The sequence below is a fragment of the Empidonax traillii genome, unplaced genomic scaffold (assembly GCF_003031625.1).
Source record: "Empidonax traillii isolate 1590-97213 ecotype Southwest subspecies unplaced genomic scaffold, ASM303162v1 scaffold909:size282043, whole genome shotgun sequence".
Lineage (NCBI taxonomy): Eukaryota > Metazoa > Chordata > Aves > Passeriformes > Tyrannidae > Empidonax > Empidonax traillii.
The window spans coordinates 188,257-205,579 of NW_020956102.1; the positions used below are offsets into that span (position 1 = coordinate 188,257).

General features: G+C 53.4%; 1 protein-coding gene across 1 annotated transcript; it reads left to right on the forward strand.

Moving 5' to 3' along the window:
• Window positions 1–434: 434 nt before the first annotated feature.
• On the forward strand, window positions 435–17,108 carry WNT9B (Wnt family member 9B). Its single transcript, XM_027902767.1, has 4 exons — window positions 435–529; window positions 9,264–9,520; window positions 15,480–15,745; window positions 16,632–17,108. The coding sequence occupies exons 1-4, from the start codon at window positions 435–437 to the stop codon at window positions 17,106–17,108; spliced, it is 1,095 nt and encodes a 364-aa protein (XP_027758568.1).
• The last annotated feature ends 215 nt before the right edge of the window (window positions 17,109–17,323 follow it).

Below are 17,323 nucleotides of genomic sequence, written 5' to 3' on the forward strand. Positions count from 1 at the left end.
GGGATGGAAGGATCCTGTGGGGATGGAGAGATTCGGTTGGAATGGAAGGATTCCGTGGGAATGGAGTGATTCTGAAGGAATGGAGGGATCCTGCAGGGATGGAAGGATCCCGTGAGGATAGAGGGATCCTGTGGGAATGGAAGGATTCCGTGGGAATGGGGGATTCTGCAGGAATGGAGGGATCCCGTGTGGATGAAGGAATCCCGCGGGGATGGAGGGACCCGGCGGGATGCGATCCTGCGCGGCTTCCCCGAGGGCTGGAAGGGGCGGCGGCTCCCCAGGGAACCCTGGGGGTACCCGGCAGCGATGGGATGGGACGGGACGGGACGGGACGGGACGGGACGGGACGGGACGGGACGGGGCCGCCCCGCCTCCCGCTTAAAGAGCCGCGCTGCCGGACGGCCCGAGCGAGTGGGACCCGCAGCGCCCGCACCATGCGCTCCGCCGCCGCCCTCAGCCACATCCTCCTCCTCCTCCTCATCCTCCTCCTCCTCCTCCTGCCGCTGCCGCCCGCCGCCGCCTACTTCGGGTCAGCACCGCCCGCGGGCACCGGCCCCGGCGCCGCCTCCGCGCCGCGGACACGGGGGGAGCGCGAGGGGCCGTGGGGCAGCACCGGGATCCGCAGGGGGGGAACGGAGTGTCCGTGGGACAGTTGGGAGTGTCCGTGGGACAGCAGCGGGATCCGGGGATGGGAGACGGAGTGTCCGTGGGACGGCGACGGGGTCTGGGAGGGAACGCGGAGCGTCCGTGGGACAGCTCGGAACGTCCGTGGGGCAGCGTCGGTGGCAGTGGGAGTGTCCGTGGGGCAGTGCACGGGCTCTGGAGGGGAATGCGGAGCGTTCGAGAGGCAGCTCGGAGTGTCCGTGGGGCAGTCCGTGGCCCATGGTGGGATCGCTGTTCCCGTGGGATCGCTGTTCCCGTGGGATCGCGGTTCCCGTGGATGCCCCGCAGAGGGGTCGCGGGGGCTCCACGGGACTGCCCCGGTCCTGGGCTGCTCCGTGGGCCGGGGGTCCCGGTCGGGCCCCGCACCTGCAGCGCCCGGAGCATCCCCCGGAGCATCCCCCGGAGCATCCCCCGCACGGCCCGCGCGGAGCCGCGGAAGGGCCGCGGGGTTTGGGTGTCGCAGCAGCCCCCGCGGTGCTCCCGGGCAGCCCGGAGAGAGGGGACCGGGGAGGGGATCACCCGTGAGAGAGCGGGCCGGGGACACGGGGTGGGACCTGCTGTTTGCCGGACCTGTAGCCCCGAAGTGCAGCCCCGTGTCTGCTCAGGGTGGTGGCTGGCAGTGATTCCTCCCTGCAGGGGAGGCAGAGGGTGGGATGATGGGGCTGGCACAGGGAGCCAGGGCCCAGCAGGGAGGGGAGGGTGACCCCAGGGTGCTGAGGAGCTCCACGGGACTAAAGCCAGCACAGGGACAGAGGGGACCCCTCGGGTGCAGGGAGGCATTGCTGCTGCTCCAGCCTGGGATGCTGCAGGGTCCCCTGGGCTCGATTTTCCTCCCCTTGTATTTCTGTTTGCTGGGATAAAGGCAGAGATGGGTTTGGAACAGGTTGGGTCAAGGCAGAATTTCCCACGCAGAGTGTTCTGTTTTGCCTCGTTTTCTGTGTGAGCTGCTCCTCAGGCACGTTTTTTAGACTCTCTGAAGGGCAGCCAGAGCTGTTGGGGTGTGTGTATGTGTCAGGGAGTGCAGAACAGGCACAAACATCAGTACATTCAGACCCTGCTGGGAGGGATTGCAGCTCTCAGGACAGGTCTGTGCTGCCTTGGCTGGGAAGGCTCTGCTGGTTTGCTCACCTAGGACACCATCTCTGTTTCATTTCTGCTGCAAAGCTTCCTCAGATCAGCTGGATTTTAAATTTACTACCTGTATCATTCAGCCTCACTCATATCTGGGTCTTTGCTGAGAAGGAGGGCTCCCTTTTCTCCCTCACCCAGAGCTGTGCAGGAACCTGCTCTGTGAAGGGGTTTTTGGCTTGCCACCCACAGGGACACGAGCAAGTGGTTGTGCCAGTGGCAGGCAATGAATTTGTGCTGCCCCTCCAGACAACACCAAGACTTTTGCTCAGGCTGGATTTTATTCGAGAAACCTGAGTTATTCCTCACCCTGTGGCAATGACCTGTCGAGTGCAAGCTGCTTTTTGGGCTCCCAAATCTGTGTGGGGGTCTTGGTTCCCTGAGGGGTTCGACCCAGGGGTGTCCTGCATATCCCCCACCTCTTCATCTGGAAGTAACAAGAAAGGTGAGCAGCGTGTGGCAATATTTCAGGTAGAAAGTTGAGTTTATAGACTTGAGAGGGACTTGAATAGTTTAAAATATTTTGGAATATTTTAGAATATTTTAGAATACTTTAGAGGCGGCCTCAGCTGGGGATAAAAGCAACCTCACACCCAGATCACTCCTGAGTTGAGGGGACTGGAGAGCTGGGTCAGTGTTTGCCTCCAGGTTTTGCCAAACAGGAGAGATTTTGACACGAGTCAGATCTTTGCCTTCCAAATACTTAATGGAGAAAACCTGCAAAGGTGTAAGAAAAAGGGAAGGTTTTTTGGGGGAGAGAGGACCTGAGCCCTTCCTGTGTGTGCAGGGTGTTTGGCAAAGGTGAAGTGTTGCTGGTTGAAAGGGGGAAGAAAAAGCCAAGTTTGACTCCGTCAGGATAAAAGCGAGGCATGAATTGTGTGGGGTAGCCCAGCAAAACTCATCCAAGTGCCTGGGAGAAGATGCAGATCATCCTTGAACACACAAACCTACAAAGTTCTGCCAGGGCTTTAGAACAAGGGGCTTCCAAAGGGCAGCAGCTCCCACTCCATCCCCAGCTCCTGGAGCTCTTGGCTCGCTGGTGTCAGTGCTCTGGCTGGGCTTGAACAGACCCTGAGCTGCCAGGGCAGGGTCTACAGGGGGTAAATTCAAACCTGCTTTTAGGAGAGGCTCTGTGTGCATCGTGGGCTGCTGCAGGGGCTGTGCTGGCTTTCCTGGCTGCAGGAATCCTGGAATGGCTGCTCCCCTGGTACAGCTGGTCAGCACCTCTCCACTTCCCTCGTGCTGCTTTCACCTTTGCTTCAGTCCCCCCCCATCCTGCAGCTCCTGGGAGATGTTTCCTCTCCTCAGCCACCCTTCCAGGGTGTTCATCTCCTGGGGTGCTGGGAACATCTCCAGACCTCATTAAAAGCTCTCTCAGCCTCCTGCTGCCTCCTCAGGGGCCGTTGTTTTCAAGGTGAAAGGGCATTTAGGATGTGCTGGAGGGCAAAGAGCTCCTCAGAGAGGCTGAGGAGGTGGGTCCTCCTAGAATTAGGCCGGGGCACAATCTGGAAGAGACCCCCCTCAGGTAGGATGTTGTTGGGAAGTTCCAAACCTGATCAAAGCCTTCTCCTGGGAGAGCTCTGTGGAGCAGGCTGGGACCTGTGTGATCCACGGGCCAGCCTGGCCTGTGCTCTGTGGGGGCAGCCAGATGTGCTGGAGCCTTCAGAAGCTCTCCTGAAATACCTGTGGTAGGTGCAGAGGCACCGGGAGTCCTGGGATTTCACAGGATTCCTGGGATCTCACAGGATTCCTGGCATTTCACAGGGTGTGCTGGCTGGGCTCACAGCTCCTCTTTTTCCAGCCTGCCTGTGCCCTCTGTGTTTAGGGCTGGTTCTGCTCCCACCACGGCCAATGGCACAACTGTTGCTCATTTCGTGATGAGAGAGGTTTTTTGGGCTCCTTGGGGAGTAAAACCAGCAGGTGACCTGCAGGTCTGTTGAATCTGGGGCTTGCATAGTTTTGAAAACAGCATAATGTGCCAAATGACACCTTAATGTTAATATAAGCACCCCCAAACCCACTGCCCCCACCTCCCCCGTGTCCTGGGGATGTCCAGCAAGGCTTGGTTTCCATCCCATTAACCCATTTACCCACATTCCTACATTTTCTTTGGTAACTGTTTTATTGCAGCATTTTCCTGACAAACCTAATGGGCCAAATGCCCCTCAAACAGGGGCTCTGCTGTCTGAGTGCTCCTGGAAAGGTTTCAGAGAATGTTTCTCTTCCTGGTGAGCTGATAAATTAAAAGCTGCTATTACTTACAGGCTGCATCCTCATTCCTCACAGCCCAGTGTAGCAGGAGGGTTTGTCACAGACTGGTTTTTTTTTGGCATTTTCAGTCCCTGGGGTGTTAAAAAGAGAGAGAAGGGGCAGAAATGGAGGGGAAATTTCAGCTGAGCCTTGGAAATATGGAGTGTGAGGATGGAGTGGGCAGTGATTGCCACAACAGGGCAATCTGTTGTGTAAGACAACAGATTGCCCTGTAAAGGCTCTGACTGAAAGGTCCCAGCTCAGCCCTCACTCAGGTCACTCCTTTTCCTCCCAGACCTCTGATGTGAGAACTTGATATCCTGTTCTCTGTGGAGCTTCAGGAGAATTCCTTTTAAAAAATGGGTGTGGACACCCCACCTGTTGCTGCTCCCAGGAAGGGTTTGCAGCAAGCAGAGCTCCCATCAGGGGATTCCAGTTCATAACCTCATGTCAACTCACCTGAGGTTTTAATTCAAGCTTTTTTGACTCTGTGAGGAGCAAAAACTTGACAGAAAACCTGGAGGACAACAGGAACAGAGACATCTACCCCAGGGGCTGAAACAACAGCTCTGATGGTGCAAGGTCAAAACCTTTGATATCAGGAGTTAAATCCCAATATTGGTTATTGAGATGTATAATTTGGAGGCTTTGGGGGTTTCTGCCTCCTTCATTGTAGGCAGAGGGTGGTGCAAAGCAGGGACCATCCCAGTTAATCCTCCAGATTTGTCCCTGATGAAGTGAGTGTTGTACTGCTGGAATTAAATGTGCTGCTTCTGAAGGGACCAGAAGTGTTTCACTGAGCTGGGAGCAGGGACAGAGGACACTGCAGGACCTTTGTGCACCACACTGGCCTTGCTTTGCTCACATCCCACGTTTCCTCAGCCTTCCCTGAACTCCTGTTGCAGCTCTCCGTGGGGTGTAGATGTTCCTGTGGAACATGAAAGACCCCTGAAATCAGATAGGGAGGATTGCTGGGGCTCCCTTTGATTTTTCTCCTTGCTTGGGAGAGGTAGGAAAGGCACATTTTTACAGGTTTTTCAGACCTCTCAGCTCCAGAGGACATCGGGCATTGCACAGGAACAGGCTCTCATTAAAAGTCTCTTAAGCAGCTGGAATGTGGCTGGAAGGAGATTAAAGGAAATAGATGAATTTACCAAAGTGCTCAGACAGAAAAAGCAGAGAGAAATAAAAGTTGGAGCTCCTTATTGTTCTCTCAGATCACGAGCAGGTGTGCATTAATTCAAAGAGCTCACTTTTTTCACTCTATGATCTGTAGATAATAACCCCTAAATCATCTAAAAACGATGTGCAGTTTGCCCAAGTGCAAATATCTGCATATTTTATATTCAATCTCATGTGAGTGTTTCCATCCTGTGATCCTGGTCTGATCCTGTGCTGGTTTTACCCCAGTGAAACACAGTTGTGGTGGTGGGAGCCTGCAAAGCCTCCCCTCAGATGGGTGATCCTGGTGGGTCAGTTGTGAGCCAGAGAGTGGGTTCTGCTCCCAGTTGTGCCACTTGGGCACCCCCAGGGCCTTGGGCACCCCCTTTAACTGCTCTGCCTGCTTGGTTGGGTTGGAGGTGATGTGAGGGATTGGTTTGGAGAGTGGTGTCTGGGCATGGATGTTGTTCCTGGAATCCTGATCCCTGACAGGATCCTGAGCCTCCAAACACAGCAGTGCAATTTTTCCTTCTGGCCTTCACCTGTCTGAGGTGATGGTTGGGAGAGGAAGGTCATGTTCCAGGTAGCTTTAACCACGTGAATTAACCAATTTACTGCTTGTTTCACTGACTGTGATGTTTCCATCTGGTTATTTCTGAGCTCCATTTCTTGAGGAAAACCAAGTTGCTTTGTGTGTTGCAACTTCACAAATCAGTGATAAGCACAACAAAGAGAACAATCACGAAAAGAAGTGCCACGTGCTCTGAGGGGGGCTCAGCTGGTGCCAATAACACCAGGTTGGATCCCTGAATGGGATCAAACTGAAAGCCACTCAAGAGCTGGACTGGATGGTCCTCGAGGGTCCCTTCCACCCCAGAATATTGTGGGATTCTCTGTCTGTGGAAGGAAGTTTTCCTGTGCTCTTCGTGTGGGATGCTGCGTTACCTCTGTCAGAATTCCGAGTGTTGCTGGATTGGGTTTTAGGAAGTGTTTTTCCCCTGAAGCTTTCACTTTGCATGGTGTAAAGGATGAATTAGAGTTGGTATCCCTGCTCTGTGTGTGGCCCCAGGCTGTGATTGCTCTGCACTGTTGAGATTGCTCTGCAAATGGCATCAGGTTCTTCGAAGGTTCTCAGGGTGCCTGTCGTTGTTCTGCCTGGGTTTCCCACAAATGTAAGCACCCAGCATCCTTCAGGGCCTGGAGAATGGCAAAATCACCCTCTCCCAGATCTCACTGGCCACTGGTGGGCCACTCTGGAGATAATCTCTGCCCAGGATTGCAGACCAGCTGTCCTGGCCCAGACTTATGTGGCTTCACCACCTGAGTCAGCACTGGGAATGAGAAATGTGAAGAGAAGAGCACAAAAAGGAACAGAACAGCAGATGGAGATGGTCTCTCAGGATCCCCTCCAGTTTCTGACAGTTTGCACCTCAAGAGTTGCCTCTGTCTTTGTGTTTGAGGAGTTTTTCTTCCATGGTTTGCACGAACACGTGGATACTTTGGCATTCCTTGTGCCCTGCATTGAGCAGGGCTTCAAGTCTACCTGCAGCCCCTGTGCCCCATTTCACTCAGCTTTGGCCTATCAGTTCATAAATTATCATCATTCCCCCTGACTCCTGAATATTGGAGTCAGAATAATCTCGACTCACTCGCAGGTCAGTCCTGCTTTCAAAGCCCCGTGTTGTCCTCGTGTTCCTTTTTTGTCCTGGTAGGAGTTGTGGGAGACACCCAGTCCATCTGTGTTCATGCACAAGCTATTCTGGAGATCTGCCCACTACACAGGATGATAGAGTTTGATTTGTCTCTTCAGTGGCTCCTTCACAGCAGGTTTTAAGAGGCCCAACCACTTTCCACAAAAGCTGTGTTGCCTCTCCTCCCCTGTTCTGTGTTTAACCTCTCCCCGCTAATTCTACTCAGGTTTCAGAGTTTCTCTCAGCTCTCCACGGTGCTGTGTCATTCATCACATCTCTTGTAAAAATTTGAGGGATGTCTGACACCTTTTTCTCCCTTTCACCCTCAAGCAATACCCTTTACAGCACATTTTCCTTCCTGTCAGCCATCAGACACCCCCTGAGTGCCCAGAGCTACAGGAGAGCTCCGAGTCTTCTTGGATTTTGGCACCACATGAGCCAGGCAGAGCCATGAGGCTGCCTCATCCTGGTTGGTCTCACTCCCTTGGATCAACTCTTGTCCCTCAGTGTAGTTCCCCCACCTCAGGCCTGTTGTGTCCCTCGAGCACCAGCTGTGCTGGCTCCTCTGGGCAGGGTTTGGTGTCACACAGGGTTTGGACCTGTGCTGTCTGAACTGCTCTCTGGAGGTCACCAAGCTGTGTCAGTTCTGGTTTCTTGGGCTGAGCCTGCCCCAAACCCCTGTCTCTGTCTCCAGCGTTGCCTGGTTGTTTCTTGGCTCACTGGGACCTCCCGTGTTTCTGTCCCCCAGTTCAGCACTGCTGTCAGGAGGAAGAGATTGTTCTCACCCACTTGGTTTCTAAGGCTCAATGCTCACAGAACATCACAGAATCCCACAATATTCCGAGTTGGGAGGGGACACCAAGTCCACCTCTTCAGTGAATTGTCCACACAGGGACTGAACCCACAGCACCATGCTCTGACCAGCCATGCTCATCCTGGGGTTCCTGTGGGATCCACAAGGTTCCCTGTTCTTGGGAAGTTTGCAGGTCCCTGGGTGATTCCATCTGTTATTTCATTGCATTTGTTCCCAGTTAAGGGTGTGTGAGCACATCTGGAGGTGAAAACAGAGTGCTGTGGGGTTAGGTCTGAACTGGACTCCTGTGCCTGGATGGACTGGGATGACTCCACACACCTGCATGCACAGACAGTCAGACTGTTGGACAGTTCCACTGGGCAAGAGCCGTGTTTTCCCAGGAGCCTGGGAATGGTGCAGATGAAGAGTCACTGCCTGCACTGCTGGGGGGAACGGCTTGTTTGGTACCAATAAGCTGCTGGAAGCACCACCTTCCTGCCCATCTCCACCTGGTTTGTGTTGCTCAGGTGGGCAGGGAAGGGTATGGACCGTCCCTGCACTGCTGGTGGCAGTGCCAGTGGCCAGGATGTCCTGGTAGGAATGCTCCAGAGCTGGCTCCTCGTTGCATCCCTCCCTCTCGGGCTCTGCTGGTCTGGATCCCACAGTGGAGTCCCATTTCCCTGAGTGGGGGAGAGGAGCAAGAACCAACCAGCTCTTCCATTTGTACTCCCTAAACTACTCATGGACTTGCACAGAAAACCACATGGTTTGGGAGAGGGAAGGTGTTGTCTGCAAATGTTACTGTCAGAGCTGAGATGTGTCCTAAAGTGGAGGTTCCAGGATGTTCCCATTGATCTGGTTTTGGTATTTTCTGGGTGGGGGTTGGGGCACTCTGGGATCCTGTGTTTGGCAATCAGGTGCCATCAGTTCCTGCCTGTTCCTCTTGTGCCATTGCTGGGCCCCCCCAGCAGAGCCTGGTCCATCCTCTGCCCCCTCCCTACAGGCACTGTCAGATATTGGGGGGTCCCATCTGGGCTCCCTTAGCCTTTCCTGCTCCCAGAGGAGCTCAGTCCCCTCCTCATCCTTGTCACCCTGTCACAGAGCCAAGAGAACCTTCCCACACGTGTTTTTCCTTCCTGCCCACAGCATCACCCTGGCACTCTGCCTTGGTGTGTGGTGGAGATGGGACACAAGACCTAATCAATCTGTACTGATTGACCTTCTGAGATGGTGGAGGACCATGACCTGCAGCTTTCCAAATATCCTGCCCTCTGAATCATAAGAGAGTCCCCAGATGGTTGGGGTTGGAATGGACCTGTAAGAGCCATCGAGCCCCACCCCCTGCCATGGGCAGGGACACCTTCCACTAGCCCGGGTTTCTCAGAGCTCCTGTCCAACCCGGCCTTCAGGGAGTCACAAATTACGCCAAGCTGGAAGGGATCCCCAAGGATCATCCAGTCCAGCTCCTGGCCCTGCACAGGACCCTCCCCCAGAGTCCCACCCTGTGCCTGAGCTCCCTGAGCTCTGTCGGGCTCCACGAGCGATCCATAACCTCTGCTTTCCCCGTTTCCTTTCAGCCTGACTGGGAAGGAAGCCCTGACCCACTTCCCATCGCTGGTGCCCCCGGCAGGCTCTGCCCAGGGCAGGGTGCACGTCAAGCAGTGCGATCTCCTCCAGCTCTCCCGCAAGCAGAAGCGGCTGTGCCGGCGGGAGCCGGGCCTGGCCGAGACCCTGCGCGACTCCATCCGCCTGGGAATCATGGAATGCCAGTTCCAGTTCCGCAGCGAGCGCTGGAACTGCAGCCTGGAGGGGAGGACCAGCCTGCTCAAGAGAGGTACAAGGTAGTTGGTTGGTTGGTTGGTGGGGAAAGCTCGCGGTGCTGCAGCCCCTGCAATGCCCAGCTCTGATCCTGCCAGGCCCCAGGGAGCGCCCAGGGCATCCCTTTGGCCCCGGGATGGGCGAGCCGGGCCCCTTTGCTGCAGAACAAACCTTGTCCCCGTTGTTCCCCGCACGGTTTGTCCCGGATTGCAGGGTGGGAGGGCATTGCCACCCTTGGCTTGTGGATTTTTGTCCAGAGGTCCCCGGACTGAGCATCCTCCTCAGCTGGGAATCAGAGTGACAGGGGCAGGGCTTGATGCCAAGGGATGTTTTAAGAAAAAACTCCTTTTAAGCCTCTGGGTATTTTTTATTCTCAGATGCAAAATTAATACCCATCTTGTGTTTGTCAGCAGGACTGTTTATACCTGTTCGCCATTTATCAGCATTCAGGCACCTCAGTGCAAGTTGACAAATCTCTCTTAAGACTCTTTGCCATAAATGTGGAGTTTTTGTAGAAGTTCAGGGTGGACAGTCGAGTCATTGGCTTCTGTTTCCCAAAATGCTTTAGAGGAAGAACATGTCTCCCTTAAATTCTCTATTTGAGGTAGGAGGGAGCACAACAAACCCTTCAAATGACAAGAACTTGAGAAAAACAGAATTAAGACAGACACTGAAATAATTTCTTAGTAAAAATACCTTTGCTAAACCTGTCCTGACCCAAACAAAGCCCACTTTCAGCCCTTCAGTGACTTTTAGTGGCATTTACTAAACTTCATTCTTCAGAACCACTGAATTTCAGTCCTTTAATAATGTTTAGCAACTTCATGTTTTTTAAAAAAGGGCCCGGCCAAGCCAAAATTAACTTTGGTGAAAATAAATGCAAATTTTAATTAGCCTTTGGATAGAAAATTTTTAACGTTTCCATTTAAAATGATCCATTTTTACTACATTAAATATAGAGTTAATATTTTATTAAACCAGCACGCACAGGGTCAGACTTACCTCCTTTTTTTTTAGCACACAAAAGCAAATTTCTTTAGTTGAAGAAGCTGTTTGTGATCATTTCGAGCGTCTTTCTGACACCTGCACCTTCATCAGCAGCCTCAAAGAACCTGAAAATGACAATTGAATAATCCTCCCCTTCAAATATCCGCAAAACATTTCATTACCCCGGCGGTGACAAGCCTTGACATTCCCAGGGACTCCTGGCTGACAAAATAAAATATCACCTGGAATTTCAAACCTGTTTTGGCAGGGGAGGGTTTGAAAAACTTTTATGACCCGATCTTTAAGGCTCAAATGATGATTTAATACGGTCAGGTATGCTGGGTGCCCCTCCTGGGTGAGGGGACAGTGGGTTGGGAGGAGTTTTTGGTTCTCCTTTGCCTGCAGCTTCCAAAGGAGTTTGGTTCCTTCACAAAGAGCATCAGCACTCTCAGCTGCCACTTTCGTGGCAGCTGAGAGTGCTGATGCCCTTTGTGAAGGAACCAAACTCCCGTTTCTCACATTGCTTGGAAATCTCTTGGAAATTGTTGGCCAGACTCTTCTCCTTTCACCAAAGGTGATGAGTTTTAGGAGTGATCAAATCATTAGAGAGAAACCACAGAGAAAAAAAATTACACATTTTTAACAGTCTTTAAAAGTCTCATGAGTGCAAGAGAGTGAAGAAGGTTGTGTCCCAAGTGAGCTGGGTCGTTTGTGTGAGGGTTGAAGAGCCACACCCAAGTTTTTTAGTCCCAAACTGCTATGACTGATGTGGGCCATCCATGTTTTTCCTGCTTATAGAGATGAGGAAAACCCTAAAAAGAGCCAAGGGCTTTCTGGTCCTTGAAATGCCAGATTTATAATCGCAGTCTGCACCATTTGTTGTTCTGGACACAAATGGGAAACTCCTTTTGCACAACCTACAGCTCCTCTGTGCCCACTGTCACTTATGGCAGCTGTCACTGTCCACTGATCCATGCAAATCCTTCTGCGTTCCCTCTCCACTTCCTGAAAAATCCATGCTAAGAGTCAGATTGAAAATGATTCTGGAGAGGCATCTGAAGCCATCCTCTTGGAGAGTGGCAGTTGGTGTCTTTGTGAAGCACTGATGGTGTCCCAGGAGTGCCATAAAGGTTGCTGGAGGTGAGGAAAACAGAATTTCATCTCCAACAAGATGGTGCTTTAGGGAAGATAAATACCTACAGCAAAGAGCTCCAACCCAGGCACTCAAAAGAAATCCTTCTTGGGAAATGAGCACTCTACAATCCTTCCATCCATCAGTCCCTTTCTTGGCCTCATGCTGGACTCTTTGACCTTCAAGCAGTGCTTTTGTTGATGTCATGAGGAATCTAGGAATGGTAGCTCAGAGATGTGGGATTTCCACCACGGGAGACTTTGGGAACTCAGCTGGAGAAGACCTGAGCAGCTGGCACTGAGTTAGCCCTGTTTTGAGCAGGAGGTTGTGCTAAAGACCTCGAGAATCCTTCCATCCTAAATCTTTCCACAGCTCTTTTTTATTTGTTTGTTTGTTTGGTTGGTTGGTTTGTTGATGTGATTGTTTTCCCTCCTCCACTTGCTCTGAAAGGCTCACTTATCTTCACTGCAGCACTGCAAAATCACTGCCCATGAACATCTTCCCTTTGGCAGAACCAGCCCATGGCTGGACTCCTCCTGGTACAGTTTTCCTTGTGGTCTGGAGCGCACCACAGTCAGAACAGTGGTGCCACTGCAGCAAACATCTCTCTGTATTTATAGGCTGCTGAGCTCACAAATCCTCCCAGAGAGCTCAGGGGAAGCCTTGGGCACATCCAAGGTCCCACCGAGGGGGCTGGTTTGCTGCAGCATCTTGGAATTCCTTCTGTGCTGCAAACACATCTACAGGGAGAGGTTCCCCCTTGCCCCAAGCGTTTCAGATTCCATCTGGTCCCAGTCAGTGGGCTCAGGGCAGTGACTCATCCCTAGAGTGGGTCCTGCCAGCCCGGCATCGGCTCCAGGCTCTGGTGACAAGGGTTGTTTTGGCACAGTGGGGGGAGGGACACCAGGATTTACAGGGAAACCTCTCCTCAGACCTTCAATCCTGCTCACTGGAGCTGATTGCCGCCCATTTGTGGTGTGTCCCACTGAAAACCCAGCAGCTGCTGCTGCTCTGTTGTTATTCCACAGGGGCTGAAGGTCCTTTCAGTTCTCCCTTCACCATGAAATGGTGATGGATCCCTCAGGACAGAGAACAAGGAATCACCTCAGACTCTTTGGACAAGCATTTGGCAGCCTGGAGATGTCGAAACTTTGCCTCGGGAGGAGATGATTTGAAAGCCTGCTGGGGCTGTGCAGCCCCTGCTGTCTGCAGTGGCCTGACCACAAGCCATGGCCTCTGGTTTGCTGAGAGCTGGCCAGCACTTCCATGGAGTGCCACAGGATAACCAGGGCAGTGCTGGGCAGAAATAGCAGGAGCAGTGTGGTGTTCCACAGAGCCAGATTTAGCAGGGGCTGAGGAGCTGCTCCTCATTCAGATGGTATGAGAAAGGCTTTCTGGAATGTTCTCCCTGCTTCTGGGATCAGAGTAACAGGGAGCATACTGGGAATCTGGGAAACGTTTGGAGGTGGGCTTCTGGAATGATTTAACAGATTTAGGATCACAAAAATATTTCACCCCCTCTTGGCTCCTTCTTTGGGGTGGGTTGGCCACTGTTTGAAAATGTGTGAGCACCCCGTTACTGTCCACAGTCTGTACTGGCTGTGTCACACACCAGCTTTTCCAAATCTTTTGATGGATTTGATGACATCCTTTCACTGTTCTTCCAGTACCCTGAGAAATGTTATAGAGCATCATCAACCAGAGAGATTAACTGGAAATATTATCGCCCCAGTGCTTGCAGCGACCAAGATGGTGAGGCAGGAAGGAGTTTGTTGGTTGATCTCCTTCATCTCCTCCATGCTTTGACTCTCCCCTCGTGCCCACACTGTCGCTGGATCTTTATCTGCAATTCAAGGAGCTCCTGTGAAGTGTGTATTGAAGTTGGCCAGTGCAGCCTCTCCACTGGGCTCGTGGTCAGTCCTATGTCTCATTCTCCTTGCTGACAACCATCAGGAGAGCTCTGTGTCCTGTTCTGGGGTCGGATTTGTGGTGGTGTGACTCAGATCTCAGCAGGCAGTGGCCTGATCTCTTATTGCAGCTTGATGGGAATTGTTTGAGGGAACAGAATAATGGAAAGATCTGAGGTTGGACTCAGGGAATTCCAAAGGTGATTTCCAACCTCTGCTCCAAGCAGGTGCCTGTAAAGCTAGATCAGGTCTCTGTGCTTGTCTCTCTCTCTCCCATTACTGGGGGAAACAGATTTTCATCTGATGTGGAAGGAAAGTTAGAATTTTCCCACGTGGAATATCTGTTTGCTTCGATGTGTTTTCCTCCATGAAATGTACCAGTGCTCTATTTTTCATAAACCAATTTTTTTCTGTTTTGGCTGATCTTACCCGTTCCTGCACTCAGAGCTGTTGATCCCTCACCTGCCTCTCTTCCTTGCACCAATTCCTAAATTGTGGACTTGTTATTAACAAGTTCTCATTAATAGTTTTCTTTTCTACGAACGAACTGTGGAAAGAATTTTAAGATTATCCCCAGGATTGAATAGGGAAAGAGGTAAATATAAATGAGTAAATAAACTATTCTGGGGTTTAGGTCAGGTTTGTGTCAATCAGAGCTTCTGGAACTTCTGTGGAGCTCGTGGGCGTTGTATCAACATTCCCATTCCTGTCTGATCTCACATCTCCAGGATGAATTTCCATGCAGTCACTGATTTTTGATTCCTGGTGAAATGTCCTGGTGTGCCATGGTCACACCACGACCTCAGGGATTGGGAAGGCTCCTTTGGGAAGAGAATTCAGAATGCAACCCCACACTCCCTGGGAGCAGATAACTTACAGGGAGTGCAGAAAACCCACTCGCACCCGTCCATCACACAGTCCATCAGCCCGTGGGGAGGGTGAGCACACATGGAGCTTCATGGCTGTCACTTTTTGCAGTTGGATGTTTTCCCACCCCTCCCTTGATCCATCAGTGGCCTCCTGTCCATGTCACAGAGCCACAGGACATGCTGGGTTGGAAGGGACCCGTAAGGATCATCATCCAATCCAACCCTCAGCTCTGTCCAGAACCATCCCCAAGAGTCACCCCCTGTGCCCCAGAGGATCATCCAAACCCTCCTGCAGCTCTGGCAGCCTTGGGGCTGTGCCCACTGCCCTGGGGAGCCTGTTCAGTGCCAACCACCCTCTGGGGGAAGAACTTTTCCCTGAGATCCACCCTGACCCTCCCTGACACAGCTCCAGCCCTTCCCTGGGTCCTGTCCCTGCTCACCCAGAGCAGAGCTGCTCCTCCTCTGCTCCTTCCCAAGGAAGTTGCACTGAACCAGTCACAGCCACAGGGTGAGACTGGGGTGTCACCACACCAGTTACTTCAAACACGACGTGGAGCTTCTCTGCTAGGATGGTGCAAGTAAAGAGTTTCATCTCTTTGTATTTATAATTAATGTAACTATTGTGCTTAGTTTTTTAGTCCATGCACAGTCAGGAGAACCAGGGAGGTGGCTGAACACCATATTTTGCCTTTTCTGCTTCTACCCTCTCCCAGTCCTTCTCCTGTGCAGGTTTTAAGGAGAATGCCTTCCCTTCCCCTCTGCCATGTCCCCTGTGTCCCTCACGCCCTCACTGGGTGTTTGCGCCTTTGTATCTACAATTACTGTGCTTGGCTTTAGTCAGGAAGAGTCAGGAGAGCCAGCCAGGGAGTCTTCAACTTCTTTATAATTTTGCCTCTCTTGCTCTTGCCATCTCCTAATCCTTGCCCCACCAAGGCTGTGAGGAGCCTGCCTTCCCCTCTGTGTCCCTCACGCCCTGGCTGGGCTCCGTATCGCCGTGTTTAGATCGTTCCAGCCCGCGGCCGGGTGGTAGGGCCGGCAGGGGCAGCTGAACGCTCGACCCCCTTGTCCCCCTCCCTGCAGGTTTTAAGGAGACAGCGTTCCTGTACGCGGTGTCGGCGGCGGCGCTGACGCACTCGCTGGCGCGGGCCTGCAGCGCGGGGCGCATGGAGCGCTGCACCTGCGACGACTCCCCCGGGCTGGAGAACCGCAAGGCCTGGCAGTGGGGGGTCTGCGGGGACAACCTCAAGTACAGCACCAAGTTCCTCAAGAAGTTCCTGGGGCAGAAGAGGATCGGCAAAGACCTGCGGGCCAAGGTGGACATCCACAACACCAACGTGGGCATCAAGGTGAGGGGCTGGGGGGGACCTCAGGGCTCCGGGCGAGTCCTCTAACCCGTCCCCAGCTGAGGCTGTTTGGGAGGGGGGAATTCCCTGCCCCTGCTCCCAAACAACACCTGATTGTCTGTGTGTCCTGGCACTGAGAGCTCCCTGGAAAGTCCCCTGAACTCCGGTGTGAGGAGCCGCACGTTGACGGGCGGAGGAGCATCCCGTATCCTCCAGTGGTACCAGCAACACACAGCACAGGGACAGCTGGGACATTCAGTGGCTGAGTGACTCCGTGGGCTGTGCCACAGCCACAGGGAGCTCTGTGAACAGCTAGAGCTTCAGGGCTGGTGGGATGTGTAAGGCAAGAGTAAGGGCTGACACTCTTGAGGTCAATTATGAGTCTGCTGATGACTCGCTGTGGAACTCGTCATGTCACAGGTTTGGGTCAGGGACACCATTAGATTGAGCACTTTGGCCTCCACTGGCATTACTGGCCTCCATAGTTGGCCTCTACAGGCTGCTGACTTACCACTGTTTCCCATTTCCCGAGTCCAATCCATTGTTCAGTCAGAGCACTGTCTTCATTTGAATACACCAAAGAGAATCCACCATGCTGGAGATACTATTTTGGTTTTTTTTTTTTTTTTTACTCCTACTGGGCCAAATAGGCTTAGAGCAAGAACTTATTTGGTATTCAGACGTTTGTCCTTATTTGGGCTTTCCACTCTCTGGCTCACCGGTGAACTCTGTAGCCATCCCTATATCTTGGGTTTTTTTACACTGCTATTACCTTTTCCCCTCATAAAATAGAAACACCACCAGTAAACTGAAGTCCTTGCAGGCTGCCCGCTCTCTGAGGTGTGAGGCTCACAAAAAGCCCACCACTTCTCCTCCTCCTCCTCCTCAGGCAGTGAAGAACGGCCTGAAAACCACCTGCAAGTGCCACGGCGTGTCAGGCTCCTGCGCCGTGCGGACCTGCTGGAAGCAGCTCTCGCCCTTCCACGAGATCGGGCGGCTGCTGAAGCTCCGCTACGACGACGCCGTCAAGGTGTTCAGCACCACCAACGACGCCGTGGGGCACTCGGAGCTGGCCGGGCCCCCCCGGCACGGGCACTCCCCGCGCCTGCCCCCGGCCCCCCGCGCCACCGACCTCGTCTACGTGGAGGACTCGCCCAGCTTCTGCCGCCCCAGCAAGTACTCGCTGGGCACCGCCGGCAGGACCTGCTCCAGGGAGGGCAACTGCGACAGCATGTGCTGCGGGAGGGGCTACAACACCCAGAGCAGGCTGGTCACCTTCTCCTGCCACTGCCAGGTGCAGTGGTGCTGCTACGTGGAGTGCCAGCAGTGCATGCAGGAGGAGGTGGTGTACAGCTGCAAGCAGTAGGGGATGCGCTGCGGGGGCAGGGCGAGGCCAGGGCAGCTGCCAGGGGGGCAGAGACGCGGTTCTGTGCCCGGGGGTGAGGGCAAAGGCCGGCGCCGCAAACGTGCAGCGCTCCCGTGTCCTCAGCGTCGGGATCCTCCAGCCCCGGGACCCTCCAGCCCCGGGACCTTCCAGCCCCGGGATCCTCCAGCTCCGGGATCCTCCAGCTCCGGGATCCT